Here is a 26,716-nt window from a genome sequence, read left to right as displayed (position 1 = left end):
AGTTTCTTCACAACAGCTACACTTGAATATATCAAACTTAAAAGCAAATTATTTTTAAACAAACATGAGAACATTTCAGATTTTGCTGATTTTTTAAAAATGTATATAAAGAAGAGTTACAAGTATTAATTTAGTTGATCTTGACCATGTCTTCTTAAGTCAGATTCTATATGTCTGCACCTTGAGGGGTGGTGTTTAGAGACCTTTGGTCAAAATGGAAACCTTTTGAAAGAACAGGAGCTGACACTTCGAAGGCCATCTACAGCCAAATAATTTGAAAGGAATACACCATTCCCCTTTACTTACCATCCATAGAATGGACCCAGACAATTGTTCAAACTGATGGGACCCACTCCATCGTGATTTCACTGTGGCTAGACCAAAATCACCTATTTTTACAGTAAGGTCTTCATGAAGAAATATATCTATGGAGGACATGTAAAGGAAAAGAAGCACTGACCCTACAGTTTCCTATCAAGCACGAACACATTAAATGACCCTCTACCGGCAGTGTCAGGTGTACCAGTTTGTAGCATTCCATCCATACACAGTATAATTTTCAAGTTATCAGTTCTTGCATAGGCCTAGATTCCAAATAGCCAGCACCTGTGAAGTCCTATCCTCTAAAGCAAGGGTTCCCAAACTTGGTTCGCGGCTTGTTCAGGGTAAGCCCCTGGCGGGCCGCAACACTCTTTGTTTACCTGAGCGTCTGCAGGTATGCCTGCTCGCAGCTCCCAGTGGCCATGGTTTGCCATTCCCGGCCAGTGGGAGCTGCGGGAAGCAGTGGACCGGCCTGTACTACTTCCCACACTCCCATTGGCTGGGAATGGCGAACTGGGGCCACTGGGAGTTGCAACTGGGCGTACCTGTGGACTCTCAGGTAAACAAAGCATCTCGCAGCCCGCCAGGGGCTTAACCTGAACAAGCCACAAACTAAGTTTGGGAACCCCTGCTCTAAAGATAGCTATAATGGTTAGACTAGTACTAAGCAGACTATTGACCAGATGATCACATTACAATGTCAAATTCTTAAAGGGCTGCTGGAAACTGCAGATATAGGGGAAGTCTGTGAGTGAGTTGTCAGGATCCTTCCATGTTCATAAGATGAATGGTTATCTGAAGTAAATGCTGATACTTCAAGAAAACTTGTTTTCCCTTTGTGAACATATTATAAGGTGCAATTAGTATATCTTATTTTGCTCTTGGTACTATTACCCCATTCTCACCCAAATGTCAAATCTCCTCTAACATTTCTGAAAAGAGTCACTTGTGAGCTGCTTTTTACTTTGGGAAGTTCATTTCTGGCAGAAGAAAGAGGCTTGGTGTCACGTTCCAAGGTCACATCTTTAGGAAAGGATACTATTACTCTTGAGGTCTCTGTGGATGATTGACTTGGCGTGCAAGTAACTGAAAAGAAACAAAGAATGTTTTGGGATGGGTGGGCTAAGGGATGTTTCATTCATCAATAGCTCAATGTACACTCTCTATTCTAGTGAAGCAACAAACAGTTTACATATTAAATATGCATCGAGTCAAAGTAGTAAATCTTCAGTTACCCTTGATAATCCTATCAAACCAGGAGCAGTTTTGCAGAAAGAATTAGATTTCCAGTGTCAAATCTGGCATTGCTGAAGAACAACATAACCAGCTGTGTTGCAGAAACTTTGTTTTTGGAATGTTTAACTCAACATTCGAAGCCAGCATCGGGGAATTTCAACCAAAGCTTTTGAAATGACTTTCTGTGTTGAACGGCTCCAGCTTTCAGCCTTCTTTATGGTGGCCCCCAGACACCAAGTCTTGACTGAAAATACCACTGTGTTCAGCATAGCATCTTATCTACTGGTCCTATTAACTTTAGTCACTTTGATATATTTTCAGTCAGAGGGTGAATCCTGACGTTACTAGTATTTTAATTTATTGAAGTACAGAATATGGGTCCAATAAACACTTACTTACAAAAATAGTCCTATTGACTTCAGTGGAACTACCCATGTGAGTTAGGATTACTCACACAGTCCTTGCAAGATCAGGTCCTGAGCTCTTTAAGGTTGATACGAATAGCTGTATTATTCAAATACTGAATTATATTATTTAAATTAGAAACTCAAATATCTGTATCAGAATTGGAGATTGACATGTTTAAGTTAACTATAAAGAAATTGATCCTGAATGCTAATGAGGTAATCTGCCTTCTCTGGTATATTGCAGAGTTCTGTCTCACTGCGCATTTGGAGTGATTGTTTTGTTTTATTTCTATTTTATTTTTTACTGTAAGGTGCTAGATGCCTTCGGATGGGGATCCTATAATGTGTAAAATTGTATAAATTACTAGAAGGCAAGTAGAGATTGCAAAATCCCATATTTATGACTGTTGTACATAATTCAACCCAAGTTTTTCACTGAATGCATGAAATATGATTGTATTCTAAACTACAAACAGCACACATATGAATTCTCAAAGTAATCAACAGATTACAGCCCCAAAGTTATTGTTTTACTGCTATTTTAGGATTTTTAGGTAAAATCTCAGTGTTAATAAGCCTCAGGTTAAAGATCATGATGACTGCTGACTTGCTCCTTTGCTTTAAACCTCACACTATATCTCAGAGCTCACAATTAAACCTTGGCATCCCATCTTTTTGATAAATATTCTTCCTTCAGTCCTGAAACACTATGTTTTATATTAGAATTGATCATCCACTATAATAAAGTGTTGGCAATAGCTAAAGGGTTTGCAGGATTTGGTTTTTAATCAAATACTCTAGATACAGATTTTCAGATTTCTGCTCATTTACTGTTTCACTCTTCTTAATACGAGAACTACAGGGGCTTTGATAAATAGACTGACTAGACTAAAGTTAGACATACTAAAGTTTATCTGACTACCTTTCATTGTTGTTGTTAAGTACCTTTATTTCCTGCTGAAATACTACTTCTTGGAACAATATTCTTGTTGAGTAACATATCTCCATGCTTCTAACAATAGTACATTAGAAGGCCTATTTTACTCTTTTCCTCAGCAGCAATAACTCAGTACTGTCATAAAATGATGTGAAACATCAGGATAGGACTCTGGCCATGGTACACAGATATTAACTTAATTTTACACTTAAAGTGCAGAGCAAATGAAAAAGAAGAATTCAATATTATCTCAAAGTTAATTTGCAAACAAGGGATGCAATACTTACTCCATGCCTTGTGCGGTCTGCCGTGCAATATCAATGAGTTTGATCATCTCAAATTTGGTCTCAATGATATGCAAATGGTGATACAAACTGGAGCCCTCACACCACTGTGTAACAATAGCCAACTGTGGTTTCGTTGAATAACCCATGAAAAGTAGGATATTCACATGTCGTGTTTTCCTGTAGAAGAAAATTTTTACTGGAAATCAATTAAAGCACTAATAGAAATTTCACAATCCAGATGATGTGGCTGCCTTTAGATGTACTAATATACAAATGCAGGTTTCATCAAGGAAATATCACAGCCTGGGTGTGTGCAGTATTCTAAACTTCTTTCACTATATGGAAGGATATAAACACTTCTAATGACAGTTCAAGAATTGCTCACTGTTCAAATTTATCTTAAGAAAGGAAAAACTAGGAATAGGTCCAAAATATTTCTGAAAAATTCTAGTTATTTCTGCTTCTGAATATTATGATAATGCAAATAAGTATTCTGAATAGAATACACAAGAGTTATAACTCCTGAAGCTATGTAAATGCATATTGATTATCTAATGTCATCAAAAAGATAATTTACACATTCTTACCTGAGCACTCCTACTTCATTTTTGAAGGCCTGTAATTGCTGAGGCGTGGGTGCTGTAACATTCAACATTTTCACTGCCACGTCACCTTAAAAATAGCCATTTAATAAACAAAATTAAGACGTATACAGTATAAACAGATGACTCAATGAGGAAATGCAACATAGATCGTAACACACATACACATACTTTTGTAAATCTTTATTCAATAAGAGATGGACACTTCAGGCTCATGAGTAATTAGGATTAATCTTTAGTTTGATAATTACTTTACTCACTAAAATTAGCAAGAGATCTGTTTCTTAACTTGTTGAAGTTCCAATATCACACATTTGATCTACTGCTTTGTTTAAATGAAAAATTAAATAAAGAACACCCAGACAACGTCCTCTATGAAGCTTGGTAACAGTACTTTGCCACAATGATTACATACCATGCCACTTTCCCTTGTAGACTGTTCCAAATGATCCAGATCCTATCCTTTGTCCGACTGTAATCTGCCCATCTGGTATCTCCCAATCATCACTTGAGTCCCGTCGACCAAGGGTTTTCTTTGAAAAGAAATGCAATTGTAGTAATCTTCATTAAAACAGGTTTCTTCACAGCTAAAGGCTACTTGGGTATCTTTCTAAACCTGAAGCCTTAATAGGTCATTTATCATCATGCAAAATTTATTTTCATTTGATTTCCAGAGTAAATACTTAGCAATATTTTATTTACAATTTAATCTTTACTCTTAAGTGGTTTTGATTTTTTTCAAGATGAGCACATACTGTACCTCTGTACTCTGGCACAGAGGTGCACTAAATAATTTCCTATCATGGAGGCATTCATCACTGAGTCAGATTTTTGGAAGTTGTTACTAATAAAATTAAGATATTATTAATAAACCAAAAAAATTCATGACTAGGTTGGAATTTGAAAGACAAATAATGGTTAAATTGTGAATTTTAAAACCCAATAATTTTCAGGGGATTAGGCTAAATCTAGAATCAGGAAGCTAAAATTTGTGAGATGTAAGAACATTTTAGAAGTTTTTCTCTCAGGGAGATCAGCACCACACTATGAAGCATATAGAATCTTTTGGATGCCACCTAGAAAACCTGTATATACTCAGTGATTTACAACTAATTCATACATCAGTCCAAGTAGCCTAATGTTGTCCTGTTATCTTATTTATTGGCTTAACGTATATGATAGAAAATATCAGTTTCTCCAGAATAATTCTAGATGGCTTTGATGAAGGAATAAGGATGCCTAATACAAAAGCAGTAAAACATAGTTGATCTGCTCCTTACCATTCTATTCCTGTCTTCTGAGGATGAGGATGACTTCCTCTCTCGTTGTGGTCCAGGGGACTTCTGTAAAGCTTTCACACTGGTAAGGGACCCAGGCAAAGAGGCAGGTGGGGTGGCAGACAAACCGGTGGTTGAACCTAAATTGGAGATTAGATAAATGGAAGAATTTTTATGTAAACTTTTTTTTATAAAGATAGTTTATATATTAATCTATTGTAAAAAATATTAAGTGCAGGAATTGTGTTTAAGATGCAGTATCTCCAAACACAAATGTAAATGTTAAGAGTACGGAAATGTGCACTTAGGAATACTGTATTAATATCTGATTAGTATTGAAGTCTTACTCAGAAAGCAGGAAAGACCAAAATTTAATCTACTGCAAACATCCTTGTATGCCAAAGAGTCTTCAATGTCTTATTACTGATTTATTAAAAGGACAGTCTCTTTGAACCACAAAAGCACCACTACACATTATTTTTGATATATCCAGTTTCTTTGATAATAAAAATGTAATACTTTAGTTAACAGAGTCATCTTCCCAGACTTGCTGTTGCCAACTTTTTAGGGCCCTGACAATTGTAGGGATGCAACAAATTGGGATTAAAATGGATTGACTATAAAAGATGGGGATGTTTTCCAGTTGAGTCCTCAAGTGCAATCTCAAAAACATTTGGCTGTTTCAAAGCTAGCTGCTAGCAGCGGGTACTTATTTCAAAGTAGCATACTAGAATGCATTGGGGATTCAACAGAACAAGTACTTTAGTTAGCTACTTGAGTTTTATTCCATTAAATACAAAAAGAGCAGTCCATCTGCCTAGCGTGCAGTGTATATAAACAAAGCTACACAGAAAAATGTCACTAATAACATGATTGCATTTCAGAGCTTCAATGCCTGTTTATACAGAACACTTCAAATTAGATACTAATTTCTAAAATATCCTATAATTATTAGTAGCAAGGTTAAACTGACACTCCCAACACAAGGGACATAAAACAGGGCCACTTATTAGTTAAGTTTGTGCTGCTCTGCTAATCATTACATGTCACCATGCAAAACCTCCAGTATTTCACAGATGTTTTCTATTACAGTGGTACTTGAGGAATTGATACAAGCCACTTATTTTTCCTTCCTCTGATTCATGCAGCAGCTCCATTCTTGTTAGAAAGGACACTTCTACTGAAGCAGTATTAAAATTCCAATTCATAACTGCTGAACTAGCTCAGTGGTTCCTACTTTACAGACTGAGACGTTGGCTGCAACTGCCCTTTCAATAGGTTAGATTTCATTGCTCCAAAACCCAGCGTTGAAAAGAGGAGGCAGACAAAAGGGATACACAGGCCATCATGAAAACTCATCATAAAGGTTGGGAAGGAGTAGCTAGAATTATCACAAGGGTGTGAAGTACCAGTACTGATAAATGTGCCAGGTGTCTTACCTAAGCAGACATGTACCAATAGTTGGAAACCACTGATTTTGCAAGGGTGGGGTTTTTTTTCTAATTCTAATACTTTAATACTTCCTCCTTTTTATACTAATATTGTAGTAGCTAGGCTTTGTGTGTTAATTTTCCCATTTTTCTGAATTACAAATATTTCAATGCAACTATCTGACATTTAAAGTACAGATGCAATTTTCCTACCTTATTAGATTATAGATTTTAGCTGTAATGTCAAAGTTCAAAGAGAATGGTTTCCTCCTTAGAGGTAGGTTCTTGTACTCAACTTTAAACACAAGATTCAGAGACAGCAACACAATACTCATCCTTCTATGAGAATATGATTACAGCACAAAGTTAGAACTGCTTTAGTTAATCCATTTGTAAGTAATCTAGAAGCCTTGTTTTTCCAGTAATTATAGTTTGACTACTTCAGCTTCTCTTGGACTGAAACTTGTACACCAAGCCATCAGCCTGCAATCTGAGGATATATTTTATGCACTATGTTTAATTAATTCTGATTTGTTTCGTCACGTCTGTTAGACGAAAACCGAATTGCAAATGCCTCTCTTCTAAAAGATCATTGGAACAATGTTCCAAGAGTTTAGTCCATAAAGGGAATTGCTCTTAGTATTATGAAACAAAAATATTTGAAACAGCCAGGATAGTAGTAGTTGAAAAACATATATGGAATGCATTGGACTATCCATTACTATCTATTTATATACACACACACATTAATATTGTAGGCTATTGTTTAATACTTGGTATCTTTAGTATATGAAATCTCACTGAGTACTCTGGGACTTGTACAATACAACAACAAATCTATTGACAGCCTCATGCCTGAGAGATCCTTAGGCCTGATAAGAAGTCAAAATGATGGTCTTGTTTAGTAATTTTAGTACACAAACAAGAATTGACTTTAATGGGACTATGTGGAGAACTGCAATAACTGCACTAGTGTCTGATCTGATCCAACTTATCTAGATCCCCAACTTGATGTCAATGCTACTCTCTGAAAACATATGAATCATAGCAAGTTGACACTTACGTGATCTCCAAAAGCCTAAGACCTAACAAAATATCAAGGGAAATGTTTGCAATTTGCACAGTACTTTAAAAAAAACAGAAAATGTTAAAATATAGAAAACTCTTAGAACGTTAAATTGACAGTCAAGAAAATTCAAAGTTAAGGATGTCACTATGTCCTTGGCCTCATTCCACTGAAATCTGAGATCCCTGCAATAAACAAGCTATATTAGGGACAGTATGGAAACCTTAACTCTGAAATTCCTTGCTTTAGAACCTTTAAGTCAGATTTAACATACAGTAGTTGCATATGTATAAAGGTTGAAGTGAGTATGTGTGAAAAGCACATTCAAAGCATTCCAGCCAGGCCAAGCAAAAAATTGAGGTGTTTTGGTAAACTCACACACTTACATACACACGGTGTGAGGGTGAGGCACAAACAGCATCTGTGGTGTTACTTATTTTGTTTGGGGTGAAAACAAGAAAGAAGAGCCCAACTACCTCTGAACACTGGGCCAGGCTCAAAATCAAACACTATTTCACTGGGGACAGAATGTAGGAGGGGACTGGGAGTCCGGGATTGGTATTTCCGAAGACAGCGCATCAGCTGGTTCAAAGGGGCTGTTAGAGAGAAAGAGACGGGCAGGCAGAGACAGGAAGACAGACACACAGAAGAAATGAAAGAAGTCACGGGAAATAACTAGGAGGCTTTGACTCCTATTCATAGATTACTTTTGGATTTTGAAGGAAAAAAACATCTCCAATTATTAAAAACATGCTTTCAATAATGGGAATAGCCAATTGTTCTCAGATGCCAAGCAGACAGCTTATGACCAAAGTTAAAACCGACATGATAGTATGACATTTAAATGCTGGACATAATGGGCAAAACTTGTTGAAAGCCAAAGCTACCAAGACATACAAGATAGCTAAAATGGGCAACTTCTTTATAGTAGGTTCAAGGATTTAAGGAGGAAAAAAAGGGGGGTAGTACTATAACCAGTATAAGGAATCATAGCTCCTGAAAACACAAAGCAGTAGCCAGCTACCACCTTACTAGTTAACAGATACAGATGGCAAAATCAAAGTCAGCTGTAGCTTAAGGTGTAAGATTCCTAGCCACTGAGCTAGAGAGATCAGGCTAACTCAAGACTTTGCTGAGGGGTGAAGCAAGTCATAGTTAATAAGAAATATCAGGCCTGTTCATTATTTGGAGCTGGGTGAGTGGTGACATACATCTCCTCTTTATTACGAGTCAGCTATGTCATCTCAAGTGACTAAGTACAGCAAAGGACATGTTTTCACAAGACCTTGACAGCCAGTGTTTAGGGTTTTTCCTGGGGAAAACAGACTTCACAGTAGTGAGTGTGACACATGAAGAAAAATGATAATTGTGTCTTTTTTCACTAATTTTGCCTTAGCTAAGAGTTAAGGCTGTCTACAATAGTGCTGTTGAAAGGCACACAAGAGATCAGGCTTTAATAGTCATAATTATTTGTTTCCCAGGTTAACAAAGGCATGCAGTATAGCAAAGCAGCAGCTTCAGCTGGGGAGAGGGGAAGAAGGAGCTCAAGTATCTCATGCCATTTACGAGACACAGCAGTTTATACGGCCAGGTTCACAAAACATGTTGACAGACTTCAAAGGAAATCCCTGATGACTCTTTAGGTGGAAGAGTAGTGGCTGGCATAAAGGGCTTTGAGAATGGGACTAGAGATTTAAGTATATGTTGGGGGGAATCCTCAAGGCTCCAACAGGAACAGAGGGGATTCCCCTTCTCTAGAATTAAAATTAAAACACTGGCTACCATTTCACAGCCTTTCCTCCTTCCCTCTCCCCCACTCCTAGAATGACTGGTGAATGACTGAAACCCTTATCAGACAGATGCTAAACATCATGGACAAACAAATGTAAATAAATTTCATTGCTCTCTTCACATTTCTCTGTGTCTGTGTTTGGAGGAATGAAGTACTACAAAGGGGATGGGCTAAGGCAATCATGTAATTACATTTAGTAAGAGAAGATAGTTCTAAAACTACTTACCTCCCTCTCCTCGTAACCCCTGGTCTCTAATCAAGTCCTACAAACAAAAGCACAAGTGTATATATCTGGTTCATATATTATTATTTGTATCATTGTATTGCCTAAAAGCCCCCATCAGGATTGAAGCTCCATCACACTAAGAATTGTCCAAAGAGTAAAAGCCAGCCTCTGCCCTGAAGAGTTTACAATCTAATAATTACAGTAGCATACAAAATATATAGAATAATGTATGAAACTTTAAGAAATATCTTAATTTCAAATAGTGTAATCTAATGTAATCTAGTTAAAATAGATGCATACTTGTAGGTATTGATTTAGGCCTGCAATTAGTCAACATGAAAGGGGGAAAATTGAACCAAATCAGGAATCATCTTTCCAGTTATGTTGTTTGAGACACAAAATGTTCTTGAATGTCACATTAGAAGCTGGGACACCAATTTCTTAAGTGGACAATACCGATTCACAAAACTTTGCTTAATCTTTTCCTGTAACAAGGTACCTGATTTCTACACCAAATGCACTCAAGTTCTTTTCGAAGATGTTAATTAATTTTATCAGGTTCTTTTAGGTTGCAATGTAGTATGCACTGATTGCATTTGCTACAAAATATCCAGGGATCATAACAATAACTGAGCAATTTTACAAGTAGTAGTAAGCAGCAATTTTTGAACAGAGAAAAGTTATGCAAATTCCCTTCATGCATCACTTTTCATCAATGAGCCTTAAGTGTTTGAATCTGGTGGCCTGGTGACCCAGTAGGTTAATGTACTAACCTTTTGCTCTTACTTAGATAACAGGTTCAAGGAGTTTGTTCATCTTTATGTTTTGGTATCTTTGCTGCTAAATCAAAACCACTCAACTGCTAATTCAGTGATTTTTCAGAGGGCAGGCTAACAGACAGGTAAGGGTACTAAAAGCCAGGATTCAGGCTTTAGAACCCCAATCACATCACCAAACTCAGCCATTTTATCCTCACCCATAACAATTTTACATTCAACAACACTTTGTCCAAACCATGGGAACAATCATGGATACTGGGATGACTCTCCAATATGCCAACTTCTTCATGGGCCACCTTGAGGAAGGATTTCTGGACAAATGCACCATGAAACCAATGATGATATACCTGGGATACACTGATGATATTTTCATCCTCTGGACAGACAACATAAACTCCCTTACAGATTTCCTCCACAACTTCAATAACTACCACACACCCATTAAACCTTCTCTAGAACACTCCCACACTAACATCAACTTCCTGGACACCACGATCAGCTTCAACAATGGAACCCTACAGACAACTATATACATAAACCCACAGATCACCATACCTACTTTCACAGATCCAGTAACCACCGCAAACACACCAAGAAATCTGTTGTCTACAGCCAGGCACTCAGATACCACAAAACATGTTTAGAGGAGAAATTCCAGGATATACACCTTAACACACTTAAAATTTCCTTCATCAAACAAGGACAGTCCACCAGAGAAGTAGATCACGTCATGGAACGGGTCACTCATATACCCCGAGAGAACCTGCTTCACTATAGAAATAAAACCCCCTTCAACTGTACATCCCCAGTTGTCATCTATCACCCAACATTGGAACCCATATGGGATATCATTAAACAGTTAAAACTCATACTCTATGGAGACCACATCCTGAAAGAAATCTTTCCTGAACCCAGTCTTATGGCCTTCAACACAGCCCCAATCTCTCCAAGCTCATCATCAGAAGCAAGCTCCCCAGGATACACCAACTCAAAGCAGCACCAGACCCTGCCAGAACATATACAAAACCAGTAGACATATCTCTCCATGATCAACACTCTCCACAACACACCTTTCAAGATCCTACATATGCCTATCACAACATGAAGTGTACCTCATCCTATGCACTAAATGCCCCAATATCAACTACATAGGTGAAATAAGACAATCGCTATATTCTTGAATGAACTCACACAGAAAAATGCTAAAAGACAAAAATACCGTATCACCTGTGGGTGAACTTTTCACAAAAAGATCATTTTATATCTGACCTCTCAGTCCTCATCCTCAAAGGAAACCTGCACACCTTCAAAAGACGAGCCTGGGAGCTTAAATTCATGACTTTACTAGAAATTAAAAAATCATGGACTGAATAGAGACATTGGATTTATGGCTTCTTACAACAATCTATAATGCATTATATCTCTCACCCTTTTCCCTCCCTCCCCTTCCCCATCTTTCACCCCCTCCTTTGCCCCCTATGACTGGAGAGGTGTTAACAGGCCACTTCCCCAACTGGTCCCTTGAAAATGTATTTAACTACTTATGCTAAACAATCTGTTCCACCTTGTATCTAGCTGTGACACTCCTGAGTGCATTTCCCAGACCTGAAGAAGAGCTCTGTGTAAGCTCGAAAGCTTGTCTCTCTCATCAACAGAAGTTGATCCAATAAAAGATATTACCTTACTCACCTTGTCTCTCTAGGATACAGGTATGTGTTAGAAAAACTGGGAAGATATTGTTGTTAGTAGTAGTTTGCATAGTGTTGGACAGCATTATGCCTAGTTCGAAACAATGTATTTGTCCTTCATTTTCATAAATGTTAAAATTCAGCCTCCAAAATGTCAAAGGATACAGACAAAAAAAATTCAAGACAATCATATTGTAGAAAATTATTGGAGGTTCAAGGAGAATGTTAAGGATGATATATGTGCGGCGATAAACCGTTTCTGAGATTCAAAGCAGCATCTGGTAATTTCAAATTCAGTTTATTGCAAGAACCACATCCACCAATGCCAGAAACATTATTCCCATTGTAAGTGATACAAGAAATCAAACATTTAAAACAAAATTTCCAGTATTTGGGATGTCTTGCAAGAGTTGTTACTGGCTTTTCAGAATCATCACTGTGGGGTGTTGCTAGCAATAACAAGTTCAGGAATTTATCTTAACACTAACTGTTTGTGGGAGTGTGCTTGTGTGGAGAAGCGGAGATATAATTGTCAAGAGAGATTCAATATTATCAGTGAAGGGATTGCCTGATTTTTTCCCAGCTCTGACTGGTAAAAACTCTTCTCTTGTTAGTTAGGATTTATGAAGATTTAAGCAGTTGAACAAGGATTTGTTTAGAACAATAACAGTTGTGTGTTTTACAAGCTCAGCAGCATGTATTAAGAAAGCTGATCAACTCCACTGTTACAGTTATTGATACTTACATCAATATTGACAGGCTCTATTGTATTGATGTGCACATTGGGTGCTGAAGACGAGCGGTCTCGTTGCCCAAATTGATTCCGATGGTCTTCATCTGCTGGTCGGAAGGGCTGTGGGATTGGAATGGATTTTGAAGGAGATGGACTAGGGAGAATTGGTGGTCTGAGAAACAAAGTCAGGGAAAAAGAGGATTTAGGGGTATAAAGATCATTTCACTAGTTGGCCAATATAAATACCCGATCAGAACCAATTTATGTTTAACTGTCTATACTCCCCTAGAATTAATTGTAACTAATCCCTGCTCTGTGAGCGCCCTAATTACAAAATGGTGAAACAGAATGTTCTGGGGTTAAAGCATAAACAATCTTTACTGCATCTACCTACCCATGTTAATCCCTTTATGCTGGGAATCAATGAGGCCAGATGCGCATTGCAGAGAATGGGCTGCTCCACAGCTTCTTATACTAAGGAGCAAATGTGGTACCCCTTTCTGAATGGTAACCCAATGAGAATTAAAGATGATGTACTCCATCAGTGTCATGCGTTTGAATGATCTCACAGAATAAAGTGTATATAAGAATAGGATTGCTGCGCAGTAGAGATGGACTGAAAACTATAAGTTAGCAAAGGTAACAATGTTACAGCTGTCATTGTAATTGGAATTATTAGTATCAAACTAAAAATAAAAATACTAACTTTTAACCTTTGTCTTCAGCAAATCACTTAGAACAATTAAATATTTTAAAACATTACTTATAAATATTACAATCACTGAATTGTAGAGTTTTGACCTGAAACCTACAGTTCAGAATATTTAGACCAGTTTTTGAGGAAAAGTAGCTATTGCAGGTCATTAAAATGTTGCTAAAACCTTAACCTTTGATATGTGGAGTCCTGTATCATTTACTTAACAGAAAAAGTATCCACACATGCCTATCTTTTTATTAATAAAAAGGCAAGATGTCACTTATCTTGCTACTCTGATTAAGGATAGTAAATCAATATTTGTTTATTATTCAATTAAAGGTCAATCATTGCTAGATCTGTTGGTAAGATTTAATAGATTTAGACAAAATGTCAATGACAAACGCTTGCTTTTCTTCTTCAAAGGAACTTTACACTTACAGCACACTTGATAGCAGGTAACAGTCAATTTGAACTAATTGCAAATATGTCTTCTCATAACAGAGCAGTCCTCTAGTCTGGAGACTGACAGATGAGTTAACAACATCCACAAAGGCTAGGATAGTGAAGGGCTTTAGAAGTGGAGGCAAAGGACAAAGCAGCATGCAGCACCAACAAGGTTCTATCACAGTCCCCTTTAAATAAATTCTTTCTAATATTTTATTCACTGATCTTTAGGGGAAACAGCCCCCTCAACAGAGACAGGGTCTTTTTTTATTTTTAACCCAAGGAGGATATCTTGAAGTCTACCTTATGGGCAGAGCTATATTTATCCCATTTTTCATTAGGAATTATATACAGTTTAGCATAGGCCCTAGAAATAGATGGCTTCTTTCAACTAAATTATTGTGCACTCACTACCCTTCTCCAAAAAGCTAAGCATCGAGGAAGCAAGATCTGTCCTGATTTTCTTTTCCTTCTGGGGAACATTCACAAGGGAATAAGGGACCCTGAGTTTTACCATCTAGGATAGCCTGCATCATTTACTTTAAGACAATGGTACTCAGACCTCAGTGGTTCAGGAGTCAAATTAGAAATCAACATTAGCCAAAAGAGCCACAGTGTGGGTATGCTTGCGTCCCTGAGCTGCTGAATTAGAGAACTTTGGTAGCAGTGTCTATTCAGCCTGCACGTGCACTATGATCCTCACTGTGTTCTGCCACGAGGCTAACCAGTGCTGCGTGGGCGAACCCCCCCTTAGTTCCTTCTCTATTGCAGTCCCTGACAAGGACTCCGAAGCAGAGGGGAGGATGGTGGGTCGTGGAACACCCGTAGGGACATGCATCTCAAAGAACACTTCGTTACTGCACAAGGTAACTTCCTCTTCTTCTTCTTCAAGTAGTATCCCTATGGGTGCTCTGCTGTGACTCATGAGCAGTATCCCAATGGAGGGCTGGGGCTTTGGAAGTGCATCTATTATGGATGATAATACTGCAGTGCCAAAGTTGGCATCAGAAGCTGAGTGACCTGTAACTGTATAATGTTCTGCCAAGGTACGTACAAACAGGCATGTGGCTGCTCTGCAGATTTCCAAAATAGGGACATTCTTGAGGAAGGCAACTGAGGTGGAAATTGACCTGGTGGAATGTGTACAGATTTCAGATGGACGAATGATCTTGAAAATCTCGTAACACTGTTTAATGCAGTTCGAGACCCGTTTTGAGAGTCACTGTGCAGATATTGCTGTACCTTTTGATGAGTCTGCAATGGAAAGGAAGAGCTTAGGAGATTTCCTAAAGGTCTTTGTCCTGTCCAGGTAACAGGTCAGAGTCCTTCTAACCATGTGTAGTGCAGCCTCCCTGTTATCCCAGTGAGGCTTAGGGTAAAAAGTTGGGAGACGAATCAGTTGATTCATGTGAAAAACCAAAGTCACCTTGGGGATGAACTTCGGGTGTGGTCTGAGAAAAAATACTGTATAAGGGGAGTGAGCCATCAGTGCCGATATCTCCCCTATTCTCCTCGCCAAGGTGATTGCCACCAGGAATGCTGTCTTCATTGACAGGTATGTGAGCAAACAAGTGGCCATGGGTTCAAAGGGCGGCCTAGTCAGGCTCTTAAGTACTCTAAGTTCTAGGTCCCACATTGGGGTGGGACACCTGGGTTAGGGAAAAAGATTTACTATCCCCTTGAAGAATCATTTTGCAGTTGGATGCAAGAACACTGAGTATCCCTCTATTTGTTGATGAAAGGCCACAAGGTGTACTTTCAGTGAACTAAGTAAGAGATGGTCCTGATTTCCGTTTGGAGAGTAGCAGATGTTGGGGAAATTCGCTTGGAATTACACCAAATCTGAAAAACCCAGTCCACTTTTACAGGTATGTATGACGAGTAGCTGATTTCCTACTGTGTAGTAACACTTTCTGTACCTTCTCAGAGCAGGATCTTTCTATGCGCTGAACCATGAAGGAGCCAGGCCTTGAGCTGGAGTAGCCGCAGGTTGGGGTGGAGAGTGTGTCTTTCGTTCTGCAAGAGAAGGTATGGACTGGGTTGAAGAGGGATTGGCAAACACATTGCCAGCTGTGACAGGTAAGGTACTACAGCTGTCTCAGCCAGGTGGAAGCAATCAGTATGACATTTGCTCTCTCTCTTTATTTTTAACAGGAATTTTAATAATAGAGGGATGTATAAAAGGCTCTTATCCCACAAGAGAAGGAGAGCATCCCCTAAGGAGTGTTGTCCAAGGCCTGCCCTGGAGCAGTAGCAAGGACATTTCTTGTTCAGGTAAGTGGCGAATAAGTCTATAGTATGTGTCCTCCACCATCTGAATATGTCATGTAGTACTTCTGAGTTCATCTCCCATTTGTGGTCGTGTGGGAACCTGTGGCTGAGACTGTCTGCTGTCGTGTTCTGTACTCCTGGAAGATATGCTGCTGATATTGTGACACTGTGGGAAAGGAACCAGGTTCCATAGCTTTAGTGCTTCTGTGCAAAGGGAGGGTAATCTGGTGCCCCCCTTGTTTATGTAATGTAGTACATGCACGCTACGTTGTCTGTCATGACCCTTGTATGTGTACCTCTGACCAGCAGAAGGAAGTGAGTGCATCTGACTGTTCTGAGTTCAAAGTGGTTGATGTGAAGAGATGTCTCCATGGATGACCACTTGCCCTGTGTCATGAGGTTGTTGACATGTGCGCCCTACCCTATGAGGGATGTATCGGTGGTGAGTAGTAATGATGGGAAAGTCTGCGAGAAGGGGATTCTTGTGCGGACACTTCTTGGGTCTTACCACTAGTCCAGGGAGTGTTTGACTTTGGTGGCAGTGACAGAGGTTTATCTAATCTGTCTCTGTTCAGCCTGTAAACGGAGCAGAACCACACCTGGAGACATCTCATGTGAAGCCTGGCATGAGTTATCAGGGACCTGCCTGCAGCCACATACCCCAGAAGTTGAAGGCAGTGTCTAGCTGATATTTGAGGGCTGGTTTGTATTGAATCTATGAGTGTGGACAAGTTGTGGACCTGTGCTGTGGAAGGAGCGTCCTCGCCTGTGATGAGTTGAGACTGGCTCCTATAAATTTTAGGCACTATACCAGGGCTAACATCGATTTTTGGACATTGATCTGTAAGGCCAAATCCCTGAACAACTCCACAGTTGTTTGGGTGATCTGAAGAGCTTCGTCGAAGGAGATGATTCTGAGGAGACAATCGTCCAGGTAGGGGTAAATCATGATCCCCTCCCTGCTATGGAGAGGATCTTGGAAAATACTCTTGGAACCGATGAGCGACCAAAGGAGAATACTCTGTACTGGTGATGATCCTGGTCCAGGGTAAATCTGAGGAATCGTGGAGGGATATCTCAGTGGTTTGAACATTGGTCTGCTAAACCCAGGGTTGTGAGTTCAATCCTTGAGGGGGCCATTTAGGGTTCTGTGGCAAAAACTGGGGGACTGGTCCTGCTTTGAGCAGGGGGTTGGACTAGATGATCTCCTGAGGTCCCTTCCAACCCTGATATTCTATGCAAGAAGGTAAGATTGATATGTGGAAATAAGCATCCTGTAGGTTGAGGGCTGAGAACCAATCTCCCTGTTCCAAAGATGGAATAATCGCTGCTAGTGTGACCATCTTGAATTTTTGAGCCTTGACAAACTTCTTCAGTGCTCTGAGGTCCAGTATGGGGTCTCCAACCTCCCTTCTTCTTGGTATCAGGAAATAAAAAGAGTAAAAACCTTTGCCTCATAGGTGGTGAGTCACTGGTTCTATGGCTCCTAGGTGGAGGACGTGATCTATTTCTTGTTGAAACAGACTCTCATGAGAAGGGTCCCTGAAGAGGGATGGGGAAGGGTGTTGGGGGAGGAGAGAGGAAGGTAAAATAGATTGTACACCCATTGTGGATGATTTCCAGAACCCATGTGTCAGATGTTATTTGTTCCCAGTTGTGGTACGGAGCATGGCGGCACCCAAATGGATGTGACAGGTTGGCTAGCTGGAGTTGGTGCTGAGGAGAGTGGTCTCTCCGTGCCCTGATCAAGGCATCAAAACTGATGTTTTGAGGCGGATGGTTGTGAAGAGGAAGACTGAGGGTCTGACAGTCTGCATTTCGAAAATCTGGATTTTTTCCTTTGAGGCTCATAGTAGCACTGAGTTGGAAAGTGTGCTGTGCAGGATTTATGTTGAGGTTCTTTTTTGTCAGCTGTATAAATCCCTAATGACCAAGGAGTAGCCCGAGAATCTTTGAGCGTATGGAGGAACACGTCAGTCTTCTCGGTAAAAAATCTGTTGCCCTCAAAGGGAAGCTGGACAAGTGCAACCATGATGCTCGCCACATAACAACAGCTATAGAGATGGACTTGGCTGCTGTCTCAGGTGCAGCAAGCACTGACTGCAGTGTTGTCTTGGCCACCAGTTGTCCTTTATTAACAATGGCATGAAACTGCTCCTGGTGTGATCCCGGGAGCTGATCAATAAATGTGTTGAGCTTGGAGTAACTGATGTAATTGTATTTTGCTGTCAGGGCCTGATAATTTGCCATTCTAAATTACAGTGTGGTGGACAAATAAGCTTTCTCCCAAATAGGTCGAGACGCTTCCAGTCACTGTCATAAGGGGTGGACTTAACCTGGTGTTGAGGACCTAGGGAGTTCACTGCGTCCACAACAATCAAATTAGGGAGGGGATGGGAAAAAAGAAATTCCGTATCCTTAGCCACGACATAATATTTCTTATCGGCCCATTTGCTGGTAGGCGTGACCAATGATGGAGTTTGCCATATAAGCTTGGATGGGTCCAGAAGGACCTTGTTAATGGGGAGGGTTATTCTGGAGGAAGAGGAGGAGTGCAAGATGACCAGCAGTTTATGATGGGTGTCTTTAACCTCCTCAAGAGGTATCTGCAAAGCATCTGCCACCTGTTTTGCCACATCTTGAAACAGCCTGAAGTCGTCTGCTAGAGACTGCAGAGGAGGCATCACTGCCATGGCTAGAGAGGAGGAAGAAATGTTGGTGTGTAGTGTGACCTCCTCCTCAAATCTGTCCTCCTCGTCTTTCATGATCCCTTCTGGAGGTTCAGAGGCTCTGGATACTGTGGCTGAGGGAGAGTGCCTCAAAGGTTCATGAAGTGTCACACTAGATGTTCTGGAGACATGGTGTTTGTATGCCGTCCAGGGATCCCATTAAGTCCACTAGGGCGGTGGAAAGGGTCGCAGTGGTTAGGCCCATGGTTTGCCATACCATAGGGATTGAGGAGCAGATGAAGGGTATGAGTGAGGGGGCCAAGGTTGGTAACCGACACTATAGGGAGCGTGGTTCTCCTCGCTATCTGATTCTCCATTAGAGAATGGAAGTGCATGACATGGTACTGGTGGAGACTCCCATGTTCAAAGTAAACTCAGTACTGGGGACCTGGTTACCAAGCAGGGGAGATTCTGGTACCTCAGATATCCGTGAGGTCCTCTAAGTGTCTGTACTCTGATGGTGCTGTGATACTTGGTAACAACGGTGGTTGTCAGTGCTGGGTCCATGGCACGGAGGCAGTTGGCAATCTGGGCTCCGAGTGCTCCGAGGCTGGATGGCATGTCATTGACGGTGCCAATAGTAATGCCCATACCAGCAGCATTTTCCTGGAGTTGGTACGGTCTCTGTCTTTGCCTTTTCTTGTCAGTATTGTTGCTTCGGTGCCTATGCCCCTCACGTGCATCAACAGTATTTGCTGCACCAGACCCTCATGAGCTAGGAGTACCAAGTTCAGATGGCCTCAGTGCAGTTGGTACCGATGATACCAAATGTGACAGAGATCTTTTTCTGCTGGCCCGAGACTCACTCTGAGGACCCGTGGCTCGCTTTTTTGAAACCTTACGTGAAGGGTCCATGGCTGTTTTCTTCTACTCAGAGTCCTTAGATGTCAAGGGCAGTGGGGAAGATTCACGCTATGTGGATGAATCCTGGCACAGGTCCGGGGAAGGCTGGAGGGCTGCCTCCATGAGGAGTTTTAGTCTCAGTTCTCAGTCTTTCTGAGATTTGAACTAAAAGAAAAGGAGTACTTGTGGCACCTTAGAGACTAACAAATTTATTAGAGCATAAGCTTTCGTGAGCTACAGCTCACTGAGATTTGGACTTTAATTGTTGGCAGAGACCACACTTTTGGGAAATGTGTCTTTCCTCAAGGCAATGGGAATGTCTATCTGCTACTGGGATGGTCTCTTTGCACAAGAGGCACCTCTTAAACCCCAGGGAACTGGGCATACCCTGAACTGGGGCAGTCCCCAGACAAAGGGAAAAAAGGCTTCTTTTCTTTTTTTAGAGAAAAGAAAAAAAACTAGAGGAGTTCTACGACTAAGAATGGGATTAACTATTTGAATTCTAATAGAGATAACAATCCAATGAACGATCTGCCAATGGCTCCATCTCTAGCCCGGGCGGTTGAGAAGGAACTGAGGGGGGTTTACCTGTGCAGCGCTGGTTAGGCTTGTGGCAGAGCATAATGGGGAACAGCACATGTGTGGGCCTAATGCACACTGCTACCAAAGTTCTCTGATCAGTAGCACGGGATGAGCGCACACCTACAGTGCAGCACCCACAGAGACACTACTTGAAGAAGAAGGGACAGTCCATTGTCCTTTGGGGTGTGACCTTATCTGTGCATGGGGTTCAGCTGCAGCTCTAAACCCCATCCTACAATATGGGTACAGACTGCTGATAGGAAGGGGAGGAGAGAAGCAGCAGCAGGTGGGAGAGAAGGGAGAACTGCTAACAAAATCCAAGGAGCAGTAGCCTAAATCAAAGAACAAATAAAAGGAAGCATTTCTTCACACAACGCACAGTCAACCTGTGGAACTCCTTGCCAGAGGATGTTGTGAAGACCAAGACCATAACAGAGTTCAAAAAAGAACTAGATAAATTCAAGGAGGATAGGTCCATCAATGGCTATTAGCCAGGATGGGCAGGAATGGTGTCCCTATCCTCTGTTTGCCAGAAGCTGGGAATGAGAGACAGGGGATGGATCACTTGATGATTACCTGTTCTGTTAATTCCCTCTGGGGCACCTGGCACTGACCACTGTCAGAAGAGAGGATACTGGGCTAGATGGACCTTTGGTCTGACCCAGTAGGGCCATTCTTATGTTCTTATGAGAAGCGCTGTTTACAGTGGCACAGATGCAGCAAACTGGTGCTGTGATGCACTGCCAGGACTCATAAAGGATGGCAGTACTTTATGTGCCAAATTCTGAAAGTCTGCTGCTTCTCTGATGTTTGTGGCTATGCTTAACTCCCAGTTTCCAGGCTATATGAGAAGAGAGTTCTTTCTGGGCATACTGGGAGGTTTGCCACATTATTCAGCACAGTGTCTTCCCAGGCCCATATACATATATTCCAGTCTTCCACTGTGAAGACCTTTAAATCAGTCATAAATAAAATATTAATGGCCTGCATGGCACATCCCTACCACCTAAAAGACATTAACTCCTATAACATGTAACTCCTATAATAATAAAAACCAGACTCTGTATTTCTACAGTGTGTTTGTGCTAGAAGGGAGGATGAAGTCCTGTTTTGATTCCTATTTTACTGACATCAACTTGCAGGAATTTCTGATAGAGAAAAGTAAGGTTCAATCTCCCAAGAAAGGAGAGCATGCCTAAGCTATTGCATTAGTGAGACATAGTCTAAGATTTAATCTTTTGCCCACTGTCACAAATAGCAACATTCCCATTGACTTCAAGTGATGCAAGTTCGAGGCCACTGGGAATAGGAATGCAGCTTGGATATATGCCTGCAAATGACAATTAATATTTCACAGATATTACAGAACAACTCCCCTTCCCCCCCCCCCAATGTTCTCAAAAGATCTAAATGCCGGAAACATTTTTAAAAATATATAATTGTCTTTTAAAAGTCTATTCCCCTTACAAATACCAAAGGGATTCAAGTCTTAATATGAATTGTCTCTTTCCTTACACCCACCAACGTGACTTCATGTGCTTAAGGCTTTGTCTATCAAGGAAAGGTTTTTTGACAGTTTTTCCCTCACTATAGTTATACAGATATAATAAAAGTGAAAGAGCGTATCCAACATTGTTTTGTCTAAAGTGGCTTAGCCCACTTCGTCTGTGAGAAACAGCATCCACACAGAACTATGATTTTTCAAAATAAGCACCGTTTTCTGGGCTGGTATCTCAGGGTACAATTTTCTGGTGTGAGGCTCAATGCATTGTACGTTATTTGTCAGGGTAGATTGTGAGATACCTACTGGAATTCTGGGACTTGGGTCAAACTCCCATGATTCCTTTTACTGTATCCCATAATTTGCCTGTTTTTTTACTAGCCAGCACCATTTTTTCAAAGTTTCAAACAAATTTTCAAACTACAACCAGCCAGGATGCTGAGCACCTTGCTCCTGACCGTTATTAGGGTTGCCAAGTGTCTGGTTTTCTGGTTGAAAAGGGGACCTGGCAGCATCTGGTCAAATGTACTGACCAGACTCCAAAAGTCCTGTTACAGTGGAGGGGGAGCCAGGCAGAGGCACCAGGTCATCAACCTGCTTGCCAGCCCCTGTCCAGCCGGGCCACCTCGTACCTGCATCTTGTGGGCAGGCAAGCAGCAGGCTCTGTATCAGACTGAAACTCCCATCCCAGCCCTGGAACAGAGGGAGGTGGACAGGACTGAACAACAAGGAAAAAGGGGGCAGGGGGGGAGAATGGGGGCAGGGCCTCAGGGAGAGAGGAGGGGCCTCAGGGGGTCTGCTTTTTAGAAATAAGTTGGAAACCCTAATTAACACAAACAGGACACTCCAGATGTATTGGCAATTAAGCAGGTGGCTTTGAACGAGATGGAAGATCACCCCTGGGTTTTTCACAAATATGAAATAACATGAAATAAAACAAATAATGTATAAAAGAAAAGAAAATGAAAAAACTCACTCTGTAGTGGTGACTTCTGTCCACAGGGTATGGCCTGGCTCCCCATTCTAGGCACACAGTCGCATCACCCAGAGTAGGGAGCCAAGCTCAGACCTTGTAAGGCAAGAGCTGTTGCTGTGGGATGAGTGCAGGGCAGACTTGCTCAGGGCCTCCCACTGCCTGAGGGCAAGACTCCCCCTCCCCCCCCCTTAAGCCATACTTGACCCCTTCTCCCTCCACGTGGATAAAATGGATACCACAAACAATGCTGTGCAGATACTACTAGAGAATGAGCAGCTACTTCTGTAGCTATTTCTGCATGACATTTTCTGGGACAGGCTTTACTCGGTGCAGCCTTTCTTGTGGCCCCAGCCAGTCACTGGTGGGCTGGGACAGTGCTGCAAACTTTCAGGATGAAGAAGGACACTTTCCTAGAAATCTGTGCAGAACTCAACCTGGAGTTGCAATGCTGGACCACAATGAGAGTCTCCCCTTAACATGGAGAAGTATGTAGCCACCGCCATATGGAAGGTCACCAACTCCAATTGTACCAGTCAGTAGCTAACCAGTTTGGTGTAGCTAAATTGGCAGTAGAAAGACTTTTGGAACATTATGAACAGCTGGAAAGGACACCTCAACCAAATTTCCCTGTGGTCCAGGGAACTTAGGTCACAGGTGCAATGTGCTATTTGAGAACAGGGTGCAGGTAAGGAAAATACATGTAATGTACTGAATGAAATGAATACAATGTAATGTATACAGTTTGTGAATTAATTTTATTAGGAATGCATATTGGTAGGAAGAGCTGGCTTAAAAATGTCATTGATACACGTGCAATGGTAAACAAAACTATTGATTTAACACATAACAAGAAAGAGCAAACTTAAAAAGAATTAAAATAGTACAGAAGTAACCAAGGTATAGAGTGAATATATGTTTGTTAAAATAGGGACTCAAAAATGTGTAGATGGGGATCATTGGTGTTCTCTCCTTGTCTTGGGGGTTGAATGGTGAGGGAACTGTCTCTCTCTTGCAGCTGGGGAATGAAAGGGGGCTCCCAGTACACTGTGATCTGAATAGGTGGCAGCACAGGATTAGGTTAGAGCGTTACACATGAATACAGCATAATATTGTTCTCCAGCAAACTTGTCTCCTTCTGCATCATGTCCAGCATTCTTTCCTGCAGGTCCCTTTCTCTGGTCAGTCAGTCCATGTGATCTCTTGACAGCTCCTCGGCATATGCCCTGTTGTCCTTTCCCTCATTCCTGTCCTGCAGCACAAATCTTTCGCTCCGTTCCCTAGAGTTTTTTGCCCTCTGCTGGGACTCCTTCACGAGGTCACCAAACATCTTCTTTGTCTTCTCTCTCTTCCCTCAGAGGATTGCCAGGAACTCAGCTATTGGTAACACCCCGTTCGATGTGGGCTGTGCCATGCCACAGGCTAGGAGAACAGAGAAACCATACCAGTAGTTACTATACCAATAGAATAGCCACCATGCCAAAAATGACAAAATGTTACTTCTCTCCAAATTTTCTCCATTTTGGAATTCCATTTCCTTGAGTTCATCCCAATGTGGGGTATGCTTGGATATAATACTTTTTTGAAGTTATTTTCCCTCTAGTGGGGTCCCCTGCAATATGGTGGAGCAGCACCCTTTAAATTAAAACTATCCTTACATTTTGTATATGTGTGTTTGCTTGTTTGGGGATGGGAGAATGGAAGGCATGTGTGTTCCCATGGGACAGGCTAATTGTTTTGTACAACCCTGCAGCCTGCCCTTAAGTTGATGAGTATTATTCTGAACATGTTCAGAAAGCAAGGACAACCAGGAAGATATGTAGCATTGTTATTTGTTATTGGTCACTGAGCTGTTGCTGGGGTGAAGCATTACCTACATGAGTGTCTCTGGGAAGGCAGCAATGTCTTGTAATGTGTGTGTCAAACTATCTCACTATCTTTGCTTAAAAGTCTTATTTCTAATTCTAAACCATCTGATCAGCATAAAGCACACTACAAAATAAAGAGAATTTTGCAGCTGTGATGCATGTCCTGTACTGGCTTTACCAATGCAATGCACTGCAATAAATGAGTGCTTTGTGAAAAGCTTACATGCCTTTTATAATGCCTGCCACCACAAATACCTTCAAGTCTATGTAATATGAATGCCTAGAAGAACCTCTAGTGGTCAGTTTATCTTGTTTACCTTCGCATATATGAAAAAGCTCAAGGCCATGACTAAACTGTGGTCTTGCATGAATTTTCTACTACTTCTTGCTTTTTCTTTCCCTACATTAAAACTGCCTTGGATGCAATTTGTTTTTACATTTTTCTCTCTGCCATCTAGTCACCACCTTGTGTGGTGCCACATGGGTGGTAGAGGGTGGGGGAAGAGGTGGTTGAGGGATAGAGAAATTTAACATCAAGCAGCATGGGGAAGAGGTGGTGTGGTGTGTTTTGGTCTATGGCCATAGGATTAAATATTTTGCCTGGGGAGAAAAGCTACTTTTAACAATTTGTATTTTCAGCTTCTGTTTCCAGCTTCCATGCTGTTGGGGCCAGAAAAAAACTGAGTAAGCCAAGGAGTAAGGATGCTGCAAAGGGATGGACACGTCTGCCATCGTTGTAGCAGCATCCACTAGACATGGCGTCGCACAGCTAGCACCCAGAAGAAAGGTTTCCAAATCCCCCTAAGCAGGCACTAATGGGATGGATAATAGTAATATAGCACTTAATACTTACTGGATGAGATCCCCTCTGCAGCACTCTCACCCTAGCTCTCTGGAAGGGTCCCTGGGGGTGTATCAAGCTGGGTCTCTGTTAAAGAGATCTTGGTTGCCCAGGGGAAATTCCTCCTGGACAGGTGTCCATAGTTGCCTGTGTAGTTTCCAAAGGTGTGTCTGTTTTAGTACAGACCATGGCTCAGATGTCGACATATACCGGGGTTCTGTGGTGTCCTCTTTCAAAAGGCAAAAATTCAGTCCAGCTCTTCATAGCACACACATGTGATGGGAGCATTAACGGAGGTCTTGTTTTTATCTTTAGCATTTTTAGTAATTCTGAATCAGCTGCTTGTTTTGGCACAGCATTGGCTCATGTCCCAAGAGCACCCCTTCTCCTGAATTTGCTGTGCTAGCTGCTGGTAGATCTTGGCATTCCGGTGACTACTGGACTGATGAAAGTAAACATGTTCTTCTCTCCACAGGGCAAGGCAATACAGCATTCCCTGATGGGAACATGCAGAAGTACAGAGCATGATGGCTTGAAAGGATTTGGTGTCTGTGAATTTATCACACAGATGGCTATGGGTATATGCCAGTGTTTAAACAGAGGGGGGACATCCAGTCAAGAGTACCCCAAAGCACCAGTAACCAGGCAGGCCAATGTAGATGTGAAGTAATGTGCAGGTGGGGATGGTAGTGGGAGGACTACCTGAAGCAGTGCTGTTCATCTGAAATGGAGATGTGTCCATACAAACCTTACACTTCTATAACTCATTCTGAAATAAAGTTATGTTGCTTCAAAGCGGATTAGTTATAGCTGGATAAGATGCAAAATAAAGCAAAAAGAGAGAATTTGTGTGTGACTGCAAAGCAATTTATACTGAAAAAAACTAAAGATATATCAAAAAACGTTCCAGTTTAGACCAGGCCTACATTACTATGGGCAAAGAATTACAACAACTAAGGTCCCTATCCTGCAAACATTTATGCACATGCTTCACTTTAAGCATGTGACTAGTTCCTATTAAAATCAGTGGTACTACTGGTGAACTTAAAGTTGAGTACATGTGCAAGTATTAGAAGGATGGGGACCTAATTATACTGGTGAGCAAAGATGCTCGGAAGCAGTATTCTGAATACGTCAAGGCAAACAGTACTAAAATGTCAAGTCATTAAGCAGCAGGAGTAAAGTC

General features: G+C 41.1%; 1 protein-coding gene and 1 long non-coding RNA gene across 7 annotated transcripts in view; both read right to left on the bottom strand.

Annotated features, from left to right (window-relative positions):
* BRAF (B-Raf proto-oncogene, serine/threonine kinase) overlaps window positions 1-26,716 on the bottom strand; it is a 140,792-nt gene that overhangs the window by 24,117 nt on the left and 89,959 nt on the right. For 5 of the 6 annotated variants that reach the window (XR_006282702.1, XM_043518744.1, XM_038387430.2 and 2 more), the window contains 8 exons: window positions 12,794-12,953; window positions 9,582-9,618; window positions 5,071-5,207; window positions 4,206-4,323; window positions 3,776-3,860; window positions 3,189-3,365; window positions 1,361-1,407; window positions 307-425 (listed from right to left, as the gene is read on the bottom strand). Coding sequence is in view for 5 of the 6 variants with exons in the window: in XM_043518744.1 (XP_043374679.1) it covers window positions 307-425; window positions 1,361-1,407; window positions 3,189-3,365; window positions 3,776-3,860; window positions 4,206-4,323; window positions 5,071-5,207; window positions 9,582-9,618; window positions 12,794-12,953 (880 nt within the window). In the remaining variant the exon portion in view is untranslated. Of the gene's footprint in view, window positions 1-306; window positions 426-1,360; window positions 1,408-3,188; window positions 3,366-3,775; window positions 3,861-4,205; window positions 4,324-5,070; window positions 5,208-8,039; window positions 8,160-9,581; window positions 9,619-12,793; window positions 12,954-26,716 lie in introns of all 6 variants that reach the window. The other variant, XM_038387407.2, reaches the window with a different exon arrangement.
* On the bottom strand, window positions 23,561-26,713 carry LOC122461029. The gene is made up of 2 exons (XR_006282711.1): window positions 25,543-26,713; window positions 23,561-24,243 (listed from the first exon to the last, which is right to left on the bottom strand). It is a non-coding gene; the product is annotated as an uncharacterized LOC122461029 (long non-coding RNA).

The sequence above is a fragment of the Dermochelys coriacea genome, chromosome 1, assembly GCF_009764565.3.
Source record: "Dermochelys coriacea isolate rDerCor1 chromosome 1, rDerCor1.pri.v4, whole genome shotgun sequence".
Lineage (NCBI taxonomy): Eukaryota > Metazoa > Chordata > Testudines > Dermochelyidae > Dermochelys > Dermochelys coriacea.
Note: the sequence above shows the minus strand (reverse complement) of the source record. Positions and strands in the feature narration are given on the sequence as shown.